The sequence below is a fragment of the Rhododendron vialii genome, chromosome 7a (assembly GCF_030253575.1).
Source record: "Rhododendron vialii isolate Sample 1 chromosome 7a, ASM3025357v1".
In the NCBI taxonomy this organism is placed as follows: Eukaryota; Viridiplantae; Streptophyta; class Magnoliopsida; order Ericales; family Ericaceae; genus Rhododendron; species Rhododendron vialii.
Window position 1 is genome coordinate 21,692,494 of NC_080563.1, and position 18,172 is coordinate 21,710,665.

At 42.2% G+C, this 18,172-nt stretch overlaps 2 protein-coding genes across 2 annotated transcripts; one reads left to right on the plus strand and one right to left on the minus strand.

Annotated features, from left to right (window-relative positions):
- Positions 1-13,531: 13,531 nt before the first annotated feature.
- LOC131333353 (uncharacterized) lies at positions 13,532-14,193 on the minus strand. The gene is made up of 2 exons (XM_058367828.1): positions 13,917-14,193; positions 13,532-13,803 (listed from the first exon to the last, which is right to left on the minus strand). Exons 1-2 carry the CDS (start codon positions 14,002-14,004, stop codon positions 13,544-13,546), a joined length of 348 nt encoding a protein of 115 aa, XP_058223811.1. The 5' UTR covers positions 14,005-14,193; the 3' UTR covers positions 13,532-13,543.
- A 1,852-nt stretch (positions 14,194-16,045) lies between these two features.
- On the plus strand, positions 16,046-16,976 carry LOC131332795 (uncharacterized). The gene is made up of 3 exons (XM_058367095.1): positions 16,046-16,063; positions 16,173-16,240; positions 16,619-16,976. Exons 1-3 carry the CDS (start codon positions 16,046-16,048, stop codon positions 16,974-16,976), a joined length of 444 nt encoding a protein of 147 aa, XP_058223078.1.
- Positions 16,977-18,172: the final 1,196 nt, after the last annotated feature.

An 18,172-nucleotide genomic window follows, 5' to 3' on the forward strand; every position in this document is an offset into this window, starting at 1 on the left:
TGCGCTAGTGTACGGCGTGGAAGCTTTTTTGCCGCTCGAACGTCAAATTCCATCTTTAAGGATGTCTATTCAAGAAGGTCTCACTCATGAAGACAACGCTCGTTTGCGACTTGAAGAACTAGAAGCACTTGATGAAAAGAGACTTAAGGCACAATGTCTTGAATGTTATCAAGCTCGCATGTCGAAATCATTCAACAAAAAGGTTCGTTTTCGTTCTTTTCAGAAAGGAGACATGGTTCTTGCTGTGAGAAGGCCCATTAATACCACCCATAAAATCGGTGGCAAATTCATTTCCAAGTGGGATGGACCATATGTGGTGCAAGAAGTTTACTCAAGTGGCGCCTACAAATTAGTTGCTGAAGATGGTTTAAGAGTTGGCTCCATAAACTGCAAATTCTTGAAGCACTACTACCCTTGAAGAGCAAGCGCTACTCTATGACGCATGAGCCTAAACTGCATGTTGCTCCTGGCCCACATAAGCTAAAACTGTGCACGGCCCAAAAAAAAAAAAAGAAAAAAAATCGTCTTACTTTTGAACTACGTTTTGACTTGATCCCTTCCAAGGGTACGTAGGCAACTTGAGAATTGTTCTTAAATTCAATCAATCCATCAAAAAAAAAAAATTTCAACCACAACTATGCTATTCATGGCTCGCAAGAGAATAAATTGTGAATGGCTAAAAGTATGAGAAAAACTTTATTTAAATAATAAAGTGGTTGACTTATGCTAAAACATCATAAATGCAAAGGCATAGTTTGCTAAAAATGGAACATCCATTTAGTAAACTAAACAAGCCTAAATAAAAGAAATACGACAAAGGAAAGCAGAATAAGCACTAGTCTAGCCAAAGCCAAATTTTGGATCTCTTCCAGCTCGGATTTTAGAAGTTGCTCCAAATTGTTAGCCACTTCCATGTCCGCCGCTCCATCACCTCAGTCACCCCTACGGTAGCTCGCTCTGCTTGCAAAGTTGAGAGAACATGCTGCTTTTGAGCTCTTTTTGCATCGATCCTTTCAATTGATTCTTTGAGCTTATTCACCTCCAAGTCCAACAACTCGAGCTCCTCCATCAGCTGAAATCTTTTGGTATCAACATTTGCCAATTGTTGCGCCTTCGCCTCTGAAGTCATGCAGCTAGCAAAACCAGACTTCATGGAAACATAGTTGGTGGTATTCTATATATATTTCTCTATCTGAGTTTGGAGTGGAGAGTAATCCAATTCAAGCTTCGAAAACTCATCATAAATCACTTGTAGACTTGGTTTTAAGGATGTTAGCTTTTCAATGGGAGTCATTCTCAAGATACTCTTGATGTGGCTATCAAAAATCTTCGTGGCTGCGCGATGAGCAAAATGGATGGTACTCCCTGTATCAAATAAGGTACCAATTGACGGCGCCGCTCGACCCAACATAGGAGGCTTGGAAGAAGATGGAGGATGGATTTCCTTCGCCCCAAATACAGAATTCTTTTGTCGTCGCAATGCAAGATCAAAAGGGTCTGGACCATCAACAGAACCTTCACACTCATCTGATGCAAATTGGTTTCCCAACTGTGGAAGGAAATAACTCATTAAGAAATTTGATGAAAAAAATTCCAAACTTCTTTAAAGAGTAAATAAAGTAAAGAACAAAAGAAGGCAGTAGTTAAAGCTTACTCGTTTACCCAATACCTCAACATGGTTTGAAGTGTTTGGCAAATCATCAAGGACGCCATCCAAATTAAAGTCCATTTTAGCCAAATCAAAAATCATCACTTTCTCTTTCAATCGCGAATCAAAATCTGCTGCTTTCTTTTTGAAACGCTTCCAATGGTGCTCATCTTTGTCAAAACTACTTTCTTCAGAAAGAACTACTGTAGTCCTCTTCTTGTTTTCACCCGTTGGTTCTGAAGCCTTGCTAACAATAGCTTTGGTTTAGACGCTGGAATACTCAAAGGAGTCTTTGGATTGACTACTGCGACCTTCTTACTTTCTTTGGTTACTACTTTGGTCACTTCATTTTCTTTCGATTTTGAAGCAGGTGGAGTAACTTCTGTAGCCAACTTTGACTTCATTGTGCGAAATGTGATGACATTCTTCCCTTTTGGAGCAGCAAGAGGTGACTTTGGCTTCTCACATGCAAGCTTATCTCTGCAGAAGTTGCTCGAAGATTTTTCCCACCACTCGACATACTCTTTGGTGGCAAGGCCTTTAGATGATTATGACGGAATCATAAATTCAACCCTTGTGTTTAATCTCGTGCAAGACTGCCAAAGTTGGTATAATGCTTCCAAAGTGCCGGTTGAGAGTTCTTCTCTTAACTTTCCAGGAATGTCTTGACAAAATCGAAATTATCTACCAAGTCGGTAAGGGCTGTATGGCTTAAAAATATGCTCATTACCATGGCGAAGAATCAAGCAGCTTGATCTAAGACTGATGACATAATCATTCCAAGAGTCTGAATGCTTTCCATGGTCGGTGACAATTCCTTGTTGTGGTTTACCCAAGGCTAAAGGTGACAGAGTCGATGGCATGATGCTCTGCAAAAGATCACAAGCTTCTTGAAAACTAAAATGTTAAGCATTCTTTTCGCTGGCAAGTCTCACCATCCAGGCACCACAATCAAATTTTGTGGAAGCAGACAAGAAGTAACTATCATAATAACGACTGAGCCACCCATAAACATAATGGATGGAAAATGCTGCGCCACATTTGCTTGGACTAGGTGAAGATGTGATCTCTCTCAAACCATGGTATATGCTTGCAAGGACAGGTACTGCCAAAGAAAACCTCTTTCCTTGAGCCATCATACTTGCTACTTTGAAGACGCCTGGACGAATTTCATCAACTTCCTTATTAGGCAGCACAAAAACACATAGCCAACAAGATAGAAGAGCAACCAAATTGGTTTCTTCTTTCACGTCCTTCTCAACACCCAAGAAGTCAAAGACCTTTTTCTATATCTTTAGAGCGCAGCTTTTTCTCTCCAATAAAGCCAGTTGGATTGTTGGATGCCCTGGGCTCGCCCAACCTTTTCTTCTGAACTCTAACAGGCGGCTGTTTGCAACGGGGTTCCTCTTTAAACTAGAACTTTACCCAGTCATGAATAGTAACATTTGAAGTCTCGCTTGCACAATAAATTTTGCGTTCCACCAAAAATAAGTACTTGCAACTTGGAGGAAGAAGTGGCACATCCTTTTTGTCAACACTAGTGAGTTCTCTAGCAGAAAGAATGACCTCGTCATAGAAGATTCTATCAATTGAAAGTCCCCTAGTTAGGTGTAGGTCCCATAGGGAAATAGACACTTCTCCGATTGGTATGTGTAGACTATTTGTTGAGGGACACCAAAGCTCACAAAATGAGCGAATAAGGTTTGTGTTGTGAACATAAGTAAATAAAGATGCAAAGACAACGTCATATATCTTCGCACTAGTTAGCATGTCTTTATTCCGTGTGAGCACATTTTCCAACCACTCCCAATATCCGTCGATGAAAGAAATTTTCCCAAACTGAGGAGTCATGTTACCCCATTTAGCATCTCCATTGATGATTCGATCGCCAAAAAAAGGAAGCGCTCAGAATCATTGTATTTCTTGTGTAGAGATGATCGTAGTAATAGTGCAACGTCGGAGATAAAAGTAGACTTGCCATGGTCGAATAGTTCTCGAGATGATTCAATATACCATCTTGAGAGGTGGCGTGAATCGGGAGAAAGATCCCAATCTTGTGCAAGAGCCCCAATTGCTGGATCATGAACCCATAGGTCGACTCATGTTGCTGGCTCATCACCTTCATAACCGATGGATAAAATTTGATAACCGTCTATCATGCCATCATTGAATAATGCCATCTCTTTGCGGAGCAGAGCTCGAAGAAACGGCAGAGCAAAGCTCAGAGAAATAACAGCAACGGAGCCTTAAAGCTCGAAGAAGCTGCAAAGCAAAGCTCGAAGATGATACGAATAGAGCTTGAAGAAACCGCAGAGCGGAGCTCGAAGAAATAACAATAGCGGAGCCTTAAAACTTGAAAAGGTAGTAGCTGCGGAGCAGAGCTCGAAGAAAGTTGTGGAGCAGAGCTCGAAGAAGCTATGAAGTTCAAAGAAATAACAGCAGCGGAGCCTTAAAGCTCGAGTAAGCTGCAAAGCACCAAATCTGCGAAAGAAAACAGTGACCTATCATCAATAGAAAATTTAGAGTACTGATATGAGAAGGAAAGGTCAGAGGCGTGGTTAAAACTAAAAAACCAAACTCTCTCCAACAATCAGTGCTAAGATTCAAAGGCTCGATAGCTGCTGCCTGCAAGACGAAAAAAGGGAAGTTATTGTTTTGCTTTCGGAAAACAAGAAGGGCGAAAGTGCCTGTTTTGTTTTTACAAGGCCATCATTCGATGATCAAATCTATAAACTATAAAGGGTAAAAAAAACATCATGCATGAAGCAACGTGGCCAATATTCCAGTAATTCCTTGAAGTCAAAGTCTGGGATTTCAAAGCGTAGCATGTAGAATAAAGACACTTAAAGCAAAAGGGAATTTTTGGGTGCCACTCAGAAGATTTTCGCATGTGTGTGCACAGAAAATTATTAGACTAGAAGACAAAATAGTTACCAATTGTCCTACTGTGTTTGCAAAATTATTGGCTACACGAGCTCGTGTCTAACTGTTTTGACTTCACATGATCAGAAACAAGAAAATTGTGAGGCTATTACATGGATGCGGTCTCATATGAATAAGTTTTGGTTTTCTCAGAGCAACTTTCTGGTACTATAAAATTTCGGCATCATGGAAAATTTCTAGTTTGTTAGCAGTTCATTCATCAGTCCAGAAGCGAAGGGAATTCATGAGTAATCAAAAAAAAAAAAAAATGCTCGGAGCAAGAGGGATTTTGGAAAAATTCAGATTGATTTCCGCAAAGTCTCTGATCGTGTCGCAAAAGGGAACAAGATATTTTAATGGATTTGATTCCTTGGCTCCTAATTATGTGCAGTCAAAACTTGTGCAATCAAGATCATGACAAAGTATATAAAAAGGGGGTTCACGGGTTCTAATACTTTTGATCAGCAAAGCCTCTAAAATCAGTGAAAACAGGAAAGAGTACGCTATGTAAATTTTTTTCGCTGGAATATAAGAAGCAGAAGGAAAAATCCAAAAGGAGGAGCCACGCTGTTTGCTATAAGTCCTACTTGGGAAAAAGATTCAGTACATGGCATGCTCGGTGCGGTAAAGAAGTAGCAAAAGGAACAAGACAACTGAAAAAGAGAAGCTACAAGTCGAATGAGAAGACTTACCATAGCAGTCAAGAATTCTTTACCAAGCTATGAATTGAATTGTGAGGTCTCAGTGCTATTGCTCTTAATATATAGAGAAAGAAGACAAACTTTATAAGGAAAAAGAATCTGCAGTATTTCTCTCCTAATTCAAGAGTTTCCTAAATCTACATTAATTGTTCTCTGAGCAAAAAAATTAGGGCGGCAGGCGCGCACAAGCTGGGACGGGCCCTAAATCCGTTGTACATTTTGGGCGATCAAGCATCTAACATACCATTGCGAGACGAGTCTGGGCTTAAGTTAATCAGGCTATCAAACTTCAATTTGATGAGCTAAAATATACCTTGATGGATCAAACCTTAACTTACACATAAGTTGGGTTTATCAAATTTTGTCGCCTCTGAATAAAAAAAATTCAGTGTCTGAATTGATAAATTTTGGCTCAGTCGATGAGTTGAAATTTTGAAAAAAAATCAACTTGATACCAAACGTCAAGCAAAACTTTATTGCCTCATACACAAATTTCCGGCATCAAATTAAGTCAAGTTGACATTTCGAGACTCACTCACTTTCGTGCATGAGCAAGTCTCGAGGGGGCATCTGTAGACATATAAAAATTCTAGCCTATCACAAATTGTCATGTGTTGCTAGGGTATACAAATTGGCCAATCAAATGCTGCCAAGTGCCAGTAAGTCAAAGTCAAAGTTTCTTGGACGGGTCAATCAAGTGATGCCAAGTGTTCGTGGTCAAAAGTCAGAGACATGTAAATGGACCAATCAAATGGTGCCACGTGTCAAAATGACACAGTTATTATTTTATCAAGTCCAGTAAATCAAATTAGGCTAATTAATGAATAATAATATATCTCTTTATATGTAATTACCTTTTTCTAAAATAAAAAGAATGGAAAGGTAATTATCAAATTATTATTATTCCTTTTAAATTCAATAAAGGAAATAATTAAAGAGATCAATATGGAAGGTTAGGGTTGGAGTCTCCATTCCACATCCTTATAAATAGAGGTGCTCCTTCTCATATTTTTTCTCATCTACACATATAGTGAAGCGTACAAGCTCCAGAGCTTTGAAGATCAAAGCCCTCAAGCCCTTCAGAATCCTTCAAGTCCGCATCCACCAAGAAGTTCCTCGAATCAAAGCTTCAAAGTCTCGAAGAACTCTCAACCCAAGTTATCAAATTCTCCACAAATCTCATAGAAGATTTCGCCGTTTGATTCGAGATCAAGCATTAAGCCCTCGTTTCAACAACCGAAGAGAAGAACCAGAAGACTTTATTTTCTTTGATTAGAAAATACATCAGAGTTTGTAAACCCTAATTTCATACATCAATAAAATTTACTATTGTTCAACATTTTTCCGTCTTTTTTGTAGACTCGAAATTTGTGTTCAACAGATTTTGGCACGCCTGGTGGGACAATCTCTACTTCTCATCTATTCTCTTCAACAAATTAATCAAGCTCTCAATGGCCACTAAGAAGAACAGTTCAAAGGCTTCAAAGGCTCCTAAGAACAATAGTTCAAAGGCTCTTCAAGCTAAGGTTGCACGCTTCAGGTCTTCAACCATTGCAAATCCTGGCTCTAGATCTCATGCTAGAAGTGGTGGTCCAATAACTCGAAGCAAGTCAAAGGCTGGAGCTCAAGTATATGCACAAGCCTCGCTTCTACCTAAACCAAACTCCGCCGTTGGTGCTGATCTACCGAAAGCATCGCCAACCTTCACAAGCTCACCAAAAGGGAAGGAAGGTGTCTCTACCATGGAGGCAGCGAAAGACATGGCAACCATCATTGAGAATCCCTTTGTTTATCCTCCCATGCTTCATGAGTCTGCTTCAGAAATTTAGAAGAACACGGAAGAAGGCTATTCAAGCAGTTCTGATTCCACCTCTTCTTGAAGCACTCCTCTGTCAAACCTCAATGCCTTCACCAAGCCTGGTAGTTCTTCAATCATGGATGTTATGACGATAAATGCGGTCAGTCTAGAAGAGCAAGTTGCTTCCTTGGCCAAAACAATTGAAGGATTGTCAAAAACCGTAGAAAAACGCGACTCTGAAATTGCCTGCTTCAAGAACAAAATAGAAACTATGGGGGATTCAAGTCAAGTTGGGTCTTCAAACAAACAGAAGGAAGTCCCACAAGAATTTTCACTTTCTGGTGATGGTTCGATTCCCATTGACCAGCTGAAGGATTTCATTCTAGGCACTATCAAGCAAAAGTACGAGGAGACGCCGAAGTCTTCTTCTACTTATGCTAAGCCTTATATTCGAAGGATCGACCTTTTGAGGATGCCTGTTGGTTATCAGCCACCAAAGTTTCAACAATTCGACGGCAAAGGCAATCCGAAGGAGCACTTTGCTCACTTTGTGGAAACATCCAGCAATGCTAGAACTGATGGTGATCTTCTCGTCAAACAGTTTGTTTGAACGCTCAAAGGCAATGCTTTCGACTGGTATTGCGACCTTGAGCCCGGCACGATTGACAATTGGGAGCAGCTAGAACAAGAATTTCTTAACTGTTTCTACAGCACTCGTCGTATTGTTAGTATGTTCGAGCTTACGAATGCTCGCCAATGGAAGGATGAACCTGTCATTGATTATATCAATAGATGGCGGCACTTGAGTCTAAACTGCAAGGATAGGCTGTCCGAAACTTCTGGAATCAAGATGTGCATCAAAGGCATCCAGTGAGACCTACAACACATACTTCAAGGAATCTTGCCTAAAACCTTCGAAGAATTGGCTACTCGAGCTCATGACATGGAGCTCACCATCACGGCAAATGAAAGGCAAGGGCTACAGGCGTAAGACTCTCACAGATCGCAAGATTCTCGCACCATAGGAAGCAAGCCAGATATTCGCAATGGGGGCAAATTTCTAGTCAAAGAAGGTAAAAAGGAATCCATGGCTGTGAATGCTGCACCATTCAAGATCTCTATTAAACCCAAAGATAAACAAGTAGAGAGGTCCACTCCGCCGCAAATGATAGAGAAGAAAAGACTCATGTTGAAGGAGATGCAAGAAAAGGTGTATCCTTTCCCTGATTCAGAGGTCCCTTCAATGTTTGATCAATTGTTAGATTTGAAACTCATTGAGCTCCGGGAGATGAAGCAACCCGAGGAAGCTAACAAAGTTAATAATCCAAACTACTACAAATACCATCGCTTGGTTAGTCACCCAACCCAAAGATGCTTTGTCTTCAAAGAGAAGGTAGTGGAGCTTGCTAACCAAGGAAAGATCGTCTTGGAGGAAGAAAAATAAACCGTAGCTACAAATCCAATTGTGGCCACTCTACAAGACGAAACTCAACAGCCTGAAGTGCCACAAAGTGTGAAGATTCAATTTGGGTCATTCGATCCAATTGAGGTAGTGTGATGTCATTCTGTTCAATAGCTTAGGGGCAGCATCTGTGCCAAGGCAAAAGTAGATGACAAGGATGGCAAAGGATGGACCTTTGTTAATCGCAGAAAGAAGAAGTGCAAGCTAAGTGCAAAGCATCCTCAATCTGTGGCCCCAAAGCCTAGTCCCAAAAGGAGGCATACAATAAGGCAACAAAGAAGGAAGAAACTAAAGAAAATAGCTTCAAACTTTCAAGAAGACATCCCTGTCCAAAGACTACACACTCTATTTGCTTTATGGGACGTTTTACCTGAGTCAATTCACAACACCAGTCTTTTTGAAGCTTCATGCAATACTGTGAGTTGTGAAGAAACTGAAGAGACGGAACTAGAGTCGCCTCCTGCATATAAGCAGTTCGAGCAGTTATAATATATAGTTTAAAGGCTAAAAAGCCCTACAAACTAACAAAACACCCCATAAACAGTGTGGGGACAAAAAAAAAATTAAGACCAAGGACCTAATTACCCATGCAAGGCCAGCCACTGGTCAGAGATGGAACTGCATGCGTGGACATGCCTCTGGCGCGCTCGGATCTGAGCCACTTAACCAGTGCTTGGTTTACATGTTTCTGGGTTCTGGGACATGACCAGAAAGACCCCAGTGGTACTCCATAGCAGCAAGTATGAATACTAACTAAAAGTAAGCAGGTTTAACTAAGGAATGCAGTAAATTGGTTATTAACATGCTTTAACAGTGAACTATACAAAGTAAATCATAAAATAGTAGGACACCAATCCCCACGCGGACCTGCGCAGGCAGCCATGGAGTGGCGCACATGAGAATGGGACCGACACGTGCTGGTTCCTACTATGGCAGTTTTTGAAACCTTGCAAGCTTTAGGGTGAGGGCATGGTATTGATTACTAGCTTTGACCCTGCTAGCCCCCCTCAGGGATCAGAACAGTAAATAGTAGGTATGCTATACCTAGATTGAGTTTGAACAGATGATTGAGACTTGAGGTTTGAGACTTGATTGAGGTGTTTGAGGATTGTTGAGTGGTGGTAGCAAGGAAACAAGGTTGCTTGTTGCTTAGCACTAGGGTTTGCAAATGATGTTGGTATCACTCAAGATGTGAATTTTTGTAACCCTTGAATTTTTTTTTCCGCCTTGAATGGAAGACCCATGGGGGGTATATATAGGAGGTGAGGTGGTAGATATGGTGGCAAAGAGAGGAGTTCAGCCAGTCCATGAGGCTGGCTTTGGGTTACTTGGTGGCTAAGCTTCCCAACCCATAAAGGTGATGGGGACAAGCTTTGACCGATGCGCGTGTCATACCAACACGTGCGTGGGTCAACGATCAAGCTTTGACTGTTGACTAACACTTGTCCATTTGAACGGTGCACGCGGGTTTGGGTGAAGCACGCGCATGTACCACCTACTGACGCATTAGTCAACGGTTTTAACCATTGACCAACACCTGTCAAGTTGATCTGCGCCCACAGGCTCCAAATCAGTGCGTTCCAATAGGATTTTTGGCTAAGGTTAGGGGTTCAAGGGTTTTTCAAACACTCAAAGCTCAAATACTTATCATTCCCTGGGCGTTCTTGATCCGTTTCATCAGTGGAGAATTAAATACCATAAGTAAACTAATCTGGAAGCCCAGATTGGGGTGTTTACACTTGGACTGACCCAGTTTTTGGGCCATGGCAACCATTTTCTACATAGCCTGGTATACCAAAGGTAATCAGTAATGCAAAGCGGGAAACATAAATATGAATAAGTGCTGAAGTACAAAAACAAACCTTGGCACTATTGACCATGAAGGAGCCAAGAAGGTTGTCAGGGGAGCTGTTGACCTCTCTCTGCATATCCCCAGGCAATATGAAGGCCTAGGAAAGGGGTAATGCAGTCCCCTCAGACTCTGCACTATCCCTAATGCTCACGGGACGGTTTTCATGAGTGAACTTGGGAGACAAGATGGGAGACAGTGCACTTTGTGAATGAAGATTCTCATTTGCAGTTGTTTTCAAACATTGATGCTTGTCTCTATGGCTGGCTTCAACTTCCTCAGGCAAAAATCCCCGCGGAACATCAGATTGAGTTACAGCACGACGATCGTGAGATGAACTGTGGCTTTAGGAAGCTCCTTGGCCACGAGCAGTGCCGCAGCCCCTACCCTGACCAGGTAGGGTCAAGAGGCTGCTAAGGTTGATTGGCTGGTTGGGCTGTAACATGTCTTGTCTTAATGGAGGGGAAGGAGTATAGCCACTGGACGTTGAGGAGGAAGCTTCTTCAGCTAAAAGGATAGGCTCGTCAGGGATTGGAGGGGTTTGAGAATGCCTTTCTCTTCCTTGGTCGGGGTTTGAGGAGGAAGGACCGAGGAGCTCTGGGTTGTCCGCTGCACGGGTACGACAATCAATAAAGCCGTCGTACGAAGCCTTGTAGCTGAGTAGCACCTATGCTGCTCTAGCTCGGCCCGCAAGATGAGTACCTTACCCGTTGAAGGCCAATGCTCGATTGATATTGGCCACGTGGACTTGGTTAACATTTGTGGCTGCAATGAAGAATGCAACAACATATATTAGCAAAGTATGATTAAACTTTGAGCAATTAAGAAAAATCAATTCGAAATATTGCTCAACCAAATAGTTCTTCAAGGAGAAAAGAACTAACATAGGGTGCCAAATCTGTGAGGCGCATGAAAGCCTATCACTCTGCCATCCTCGTCCAGGGGCTCGAAGTTCCCTGTGACGATGAGGAAATCATCATCATCTCCTCGAGCTGAATCAGGAAGTTCAAGCACGATATTCTTCCTAGAATCTTTACTTTTCAAATAGTACGTGAGGGCATCTTTGGTTCTAGAAATGCTATAGAGATGGTGGATATTGTGTAGCCCTAAAGAGGTACCTAGCATTTTATTAATGGCATTCACACCCATGACAACCCTAAAAAAATTGGCAGAGACTTGCATAGGGGAAAGCCTATAGTGGGCTAAAACTTGACGGAGCAATGGAGCCAAAAGGAACCTGACCCCGCCTTCTGCAACGACGACTACAAGGATATGGAGGGTATCGTTATCAGGACTCTGGCGAATAGCATCCTCAAGGGCCAATGCAGTGGCCACGTTGTCAGGTATCTCATAACGAGATCTGAAAGTAACCATGGCTTGAGAGGTGTTGCAATGGCGCCTAAACCTCCCCATTTGTGAATAGTGAAATTATAGATGGAAACGAAGGGGTGCTGAGCAAACCCTAAACAATAGAAAAGCCCCAAATCAAAGATAAAGGGGGAGAGTAAAGGAACGATGACTTACGATGTGACGATCAGAGTTTCTAGACACAGTAAGAGAGAACCACGAGACGGTGAGCAGTGTTCCGATGATGGGTATACTCAAATCTTTTTTTTGCAGTGGGAGCCTAGAGAGAGAATGTGGTTTTGAAATGGGACAAAAACCCAAATATACCCTAATGAGTGGGGTGGCGTATGTGAAACGTCACCACAGATGCCGTTTGGGCGTTTCGTTCCCCAAAGGCATCCGTTCGCATTTAATGTGAGCGGTATGAAGTATGCCAAGTGTAAAGGTAAGGGCAGGAAAAGCCTGTCAAGCCCAAACGGTGAGACATTTTTCCAGGATTAATGATGGAAGTTACACCAATTTTGTGTGAAAACAAAGTGTAGGAGCAGAGTGAATTTGCTCGGTACTTGGGAGCTTTACTCGTCATTTGAGTAAAAATAACAAGTAAAGCTAGGGAGCAATTGTAGGGAGGTATTCCAGAACAGGTACAAATAGGACTCCAACTCATGGTACGTGAGACCATGGTCAAATAAGACAGGATAAGTCGCCATGCAATACGGTGATTGGCAATAAGGAGCGGCGACATGAGAAGTCACTGGTCCAGGAAGTCTGTACGGGGTCAAGGCTAGTAAACATGAGAAGTTATTGGACTAAGAGATTGATAAAGGTATAGTGACATGTGAAGTCACTGGTCCAAATAGTCTGTTCGGCAATGAGAGGGCCGAACAGGAGGAGAATTCTGGAGAAAGCAGCCTCAGATAAAAGAAATGCTCTGGAATGTTCCAGAATAGTGGAATTCTGTAAAGGAATAAGATCTCGAGAAAATAGGATCAAAGAAAGATACCCAACGGGAATGGGATGTTCGGCCAGCTATGGAAAGGAGTCCTAAAAGGACTAAGATAATGAGTTGACAGGGGAATGAGAATCCAAGATATCCTGGGTTTCCTATACGATGTAGGAAACCTAGGGCAACAAGCATTTATGAATCTATAAATATGAAGTAAACCTGGAGTTAAAACGTACGCAATACGTTGCACTCATATTGTTCTCCTACTGATAATTAGGGTTTTCGGCTAGTACGTGATAATAACTTATGCATCGGAGGGCCTTCGCCACGAGAGGCAAAGATGCGCTCACTTCTTGCCTGTTTTGCAGATTAGGGTTCCGACGACGAACTTGGGTTCCGATCAAGAAGCACGAGTAGCCGTTACGTTCTAGTGCCGTTCTAAGCACTATTCATTTTTGTCCAGTTACACTTTCCCTTATTCATATATGAATTGATGCTAAACCTCTGAACACCAATATCGTTCCTATTCTCGATTAGTCTAACAGAGCAATCAACCCTTGCTTTTTTAGAAGGCCTATCATCCAAAGCTCCAGTCTTTAGCAGATTTTACACCCTTGTCTGATCCTGAAAATTCCTTGGTGTGTACAACTTTTGGTTTCTTTTCGAAGGAAGTAATGGTTGTAACCAAGAGCTTAGAAGCATTCCCACAAACTGTTATCTTGATATTTGTACTCCTGCTTTCGAAAAATTTAACAAAACCATCAACTGTTGATTTCTTAGGCACGTTGTTCAAAGGACAAAACTCTTTAGAAGATTTTTCCTTATCTTCAACTTCAACGTGATCGGCAGGGGATGTGGTGCCTTTGTCTCCTACAAGAGATCCCTGTCGACCACTGGTTGTACCACATTATTGGAAACCAAGGCAGCGCCACATACAGGTTTAGCGTTAGATAAAGATATCTTTCCAACCAGTGAACCTTTAATATCTTCTCTTCCTCTTTCCACCAAATCAATTGGATTTTCATCAGTCTTTGCAGTTTTGAACTCTAGAAGCTCCTCTTTCTTGTCAGCATCTAGTTTAGGAACATTACCAATACGTTCACCCTTTTTCCTATTAAATAGAAACGTAACTGTAACAAATTCGAAACCAACATTATGAGAGAGTTTGAACTACTAGAATGATGCAACCTATGGAGGAAATAGAACAAAGCTTTAATAAGAAAGTTCAGGGCACAAAGACAACCTGCAAGCCCAACAACTTTATCATCCATCTTATCAGATATTATGCGATTTCCAACATCAAAAGTACGGTAAAATACATAGTCAGGCATCTGAAGTTCTTGCTCTGAAAGTTGAGGGTTTCGGCTGTCCTTTGAAATGTAGACAACGTTTCATTTGCCAGCAATTGCTTCCTGGTTAGATAGACGGAAACTTAGCAAGTGAAATAGTCGATTCACTTCAGAAACTTTGAGCCTAGTGAGCACAAAAAAGGAAATTGATGCATCGTCGCATTAGGTAACCAATGATTAGGGCATACCTCGTTCAAGAACTACATCACAGTCAGATGAATTATTTAATTTTTGACAAGTACAGTTGTATAAAGTATAAACAAATTATGCTCAAGTATCAGGACCAATATTTGATTTCCAAGAATAATTACTCGTCATCTAAATAGCAAAAGGGTTAACCTAAAGGCAGCTAGTCTGATCCATACGTATCAGTGAAATAGATGTGAACATTACCAATCTACTAAAAAAGCATGCCTACAGATTATTCTATGGCTCAATGAAATCTTGAAGGCTTTAAGGCGCCTTTCCTTCACACAACAGGTTAAACTGTAAAAAATGTTTCTTGCAATCACACAATCAACAAACCACCATGATATGAGAGTCGTCAAAGTCAGTGTGGATGGCTCGTTGAAGGGATAGCTCTCTCTCTCTTTCTCTCTCTCTCTCTCTCTCTCTCTCTCTCTCTCTCTCTCTCTCTCTCTCTCTCTCTCTCTTTGGAATTTATCTATGTGGCTCACATGCCACATCAATCCTAATTATATTTTATCAGTCCTGTTCCAGTCAAGACTCTCAGACCACAGCTCCCGTCCGCACACTATTTATAAGCCGTTGGATTAAATCCAACGGTTGGGAATAAAATCCACCCCCAAGCCTTCCCACGCGCTCCCCCAACACCCAACTCATTTTCCTTTTTCATTTGTACGTGTAAAGAGAGAGAGAGAGAAGGGGGGAGAGGAGGCGATGAATGACGAAGAACTAGAACTCCGCCCTACCCACCAGATGCATGACGACGATGACGAACCAGACCTAAGCCTAACGACGACGAACACACCAAGGTATCTTTCTCATCTCCCTCTTTCTCTGTCGAATCTCGAATCTCGACAAAACCGTGACCCTATTTCTTTCTTGCTGTAAAAGCAGAAACACGAAAAAGAAGAAGAAGAAGATTGAAGAGAAGATCGAAGAAGAAGAACTGGACTGAAGAGAAGAACGAACAACGAACGGCTGGTATCTTTCTCTCTCGATCTGTCTCGTTCCAGAAATTTGGGCATAACGGTTTGAACCAATTGGGTTTTAGGGCTCTTTCTCTCTCTCTCTCTCTCTCTCTCTCTCTCTCTCTCTCTCTCTCTCTCTCTCTCTCTCTCTCTCTGCATGTCGATTAGGGCTCTTTCCATGTCGATTAGGGCTGTTTTTCTGTTACTCGGAATTAGGTTTTTTTTTTTCTTTTAATTGAACCAAAACCTCATACCCGATCTCTACATTTGACCTCCGAAAATTAGGGCTTTTTTTGAATTGTTTCGAACAAAAAAAGGGGGCTTTTTTTTAACTACCATACAAGAAGATTAGGCTTTCGATTTCAGTAAAAAGCATTTTTTTGTTGTTTAGTATATGAACATCAAGTAATGGAAATATGATTTCAGAATTGGAAAATTTTCAAGGATTCTTCTTTGATGGTTTGGTTATTAGAAATGTTGAACCTTAATTTTGATACATAGTATTGCCTCAAATTGGCCGCTGTTACTATGCACAATAATAGTGGGCCGGGCTGCGAATCTTTGATTTCACCATAAAAGCAGCAAGGGAAAATGCAGCACACACAGTTGCATAGATAACGTTCACGCAGCTAGAGTTACCAAAGAGTTCCAAGTGTTTGTTCCATTCTTTTTAGTTAATTAGGAGTAGCGTTTAGTTTTGTGTCGTGTTTCATAAGCATTTATACTTGTAGCATATGCCATCTGATTGACATATCCTGTTGTAAAAGGATTGTAAGGATAGATGGACGCAGTTGTTAATTCATTCGTCACACAAGTGGTAAATTTGAGCGAGTTTCTTTTGGTAGAAATAGCAAGCTCAACAACGAAACATGGATGAAATTGTTGGGGTAGTTTTTTTTTTTTTATTGTATTTGGGTTGTCCTTGGAGGAATGCAATTTGGATTTGGGATAGACACAACTAAACTACAAAATTTGCGTTTGTTTTTTTTAATGTAGCTGTGGCTAGAAAAGAGCTCTATTGTTTTGTTTTTGTCGGAAGAGTTCCTGGAATATATCGGAGTTGGGTAGCTTGTTGCGAACAAGTGAGTAAACTCTCTGGGGCTGTGTATACAAAATATTCGTCATTGGAAGAGGCAAAGGGATGCAATCACTGTCTTGACGGAGCACCCTCTCAAAAGCCTTTTTTGGAAAGCCGATCTCTCCAACAGGGTCTCCAAGTGGGCCGTTGAACTAGCAAATTTCGGCATTCGCTTTGAGCCACGAATGGCAATTAAGGGGCAAATTCTCGTTGACTTCATAGCTAAACTAACTCCAGAAGATACGAAAATTCTCAACACTCCCACACCACCCTAACCCATAGCTGAACAACAAGCCGCCCAAAAGCCTTGGCACCTCTTTCAAGGAGACATATGTAGCCTACACATCGATGGTGCCTCTAACAGCAATGGAGCAAGGGCAGGGGTTGTCTTAGTCTCCCCTTGTGGGACACTTCATGAAAGCGCTATCAACATTGACTTCCCCGCCACAAACAATGAAGCCGAGTACGAGGCCCTGTTGGCTAGTTTGCGTTCGGCTATTGCAATGAAGGTCGACGACCTGGCAGTCTTTTACAACTCCCAACTCATAGTCAACCAGGTTCCAGGGGACTATGAAGCTCGGGACCCCAAGATGAAATACCAAGAAACGGCGGCCGAACTTATCCAGCACTTCAAGAAATTCAAGATTGAGCAAATCAATCACAAACACAACGCCTATGCCGACGCATTCACCGGCCTAGCTTCGACATCCAAGGCTTCATAATTCAGGACAATCAACTTCGGTAGCATTGACCACCCAACTTTTAAAACAACTCCAAAAATTCTCAACATTGAACTCAGTCCAAGTTGGATGGACGAGCTCATTGCGTTCCTCCGAGACGATACTCTCCCAACAGACAAATAGGAAGCCTACTGAATCCGTAACAAGGCCGCTTATTACTGGCTCTCAGAGAGCGGCCAACTCTACAGAAAATTCATCTCTGAGCCGTACCTCCTCGTGGTCCACCCAACACAAGTACCGGAAATACTCGACGAGCTCAACTCAGGCAACTGCGGCTGTCACTTAGGTGGTCGTTCCCTCTGTCAATGAGCGATGAGTCAAGGGTATTTTTGGAAGAACATGAAGAAAGACTGCGAAGAAGTTGTTCGCAAATGCTGACTGTGCCAGCTATTCTCCCCCATTCCTGAGCAACCGGCCCAGAATCTCTCTCCAATAACCAACCCTTGGTCTTTTGCTCAGTGGGGGCTCGACATTGTTGGCAAGTTGCCAGCTGCTCCAAGTGGCTTCAAATTCCTCATCACGACAACGGATTACTTCTTCAAATGGGTGGAGGCCAAACCTCTTGTCACAATTACTGAGGCTGACGTTCAGAGATTTGTCTGGAGAAACATTGTTACAAGGTTCGGCGTCCCTTATGCTATTGTCTCGGACAACAAAACCCAGTTTGTTGGGAACAGCCTCTCCAACCTCTGTGAAGAATTTGGGATATGCTTCTTCAACTCTACTCCAACAAACCCCTAAGGGAATGGACAAGCCAAAGCAACGAACAAGACCGTCTGTACCGGGATCAAGCGTCAGCTAAACTCCGAAAAAGGCAAATGGGCCGAGGAGCTGCCATGCGTTCTATGGGCTTACCGTTCTACACCTCGGTGATTCACAAGCCAGACACCTTTTTGCATGGCATTCAGCGTGGAGGCCGTCATCCCTCTGGAGTACAGGTTCCCCACCCTGAGAACAGAACACTTCGACCCAAAAACCAATGAAGAAGCTGTGGAACAAGAGCTGATTCTAGCAGAAGAGAAGCATGATGACGCTCGGCTCAAAATCGCCGAGTACTAGCAACAAGTCGCCAAAGGCTACAACCGTAGTGTGAGGACCAAGGCCTTCAAGCCCGATGATTTGGTTTGGAGAAAAGTTGTACAAGCCAGCAAGAAGACAAAATTTAAGCCAAATTGGGA

Excerpts from the sequence above, each read along its gene's own strand:
- LOC131332795 (XM_058367095.1), top strand. Across the intron at positions 16,241-16,618 it reads CTGGAATATATCGGAGTTGG|CAATGGAGCAAGGGCAGGGG; the intron begins GTAGCTTGTTGC and ends TGCCTCTAACAG.
- LOC131333353 (XM_058367828.1), bottom strand. The coding sequence starts at position 14,004 with ATGCCTGACTATGTATTTTACCGTACTTTTGATGTTGGAAATCGCATA. Across the intron at positions 13,804-13,916 it reads TAAAGTTGTTGGGCTTGCAG|TTACGTTTCTATTTAATAGG; the intron begins GTTGTCTTTGTG and ends AATTTGTTACAG.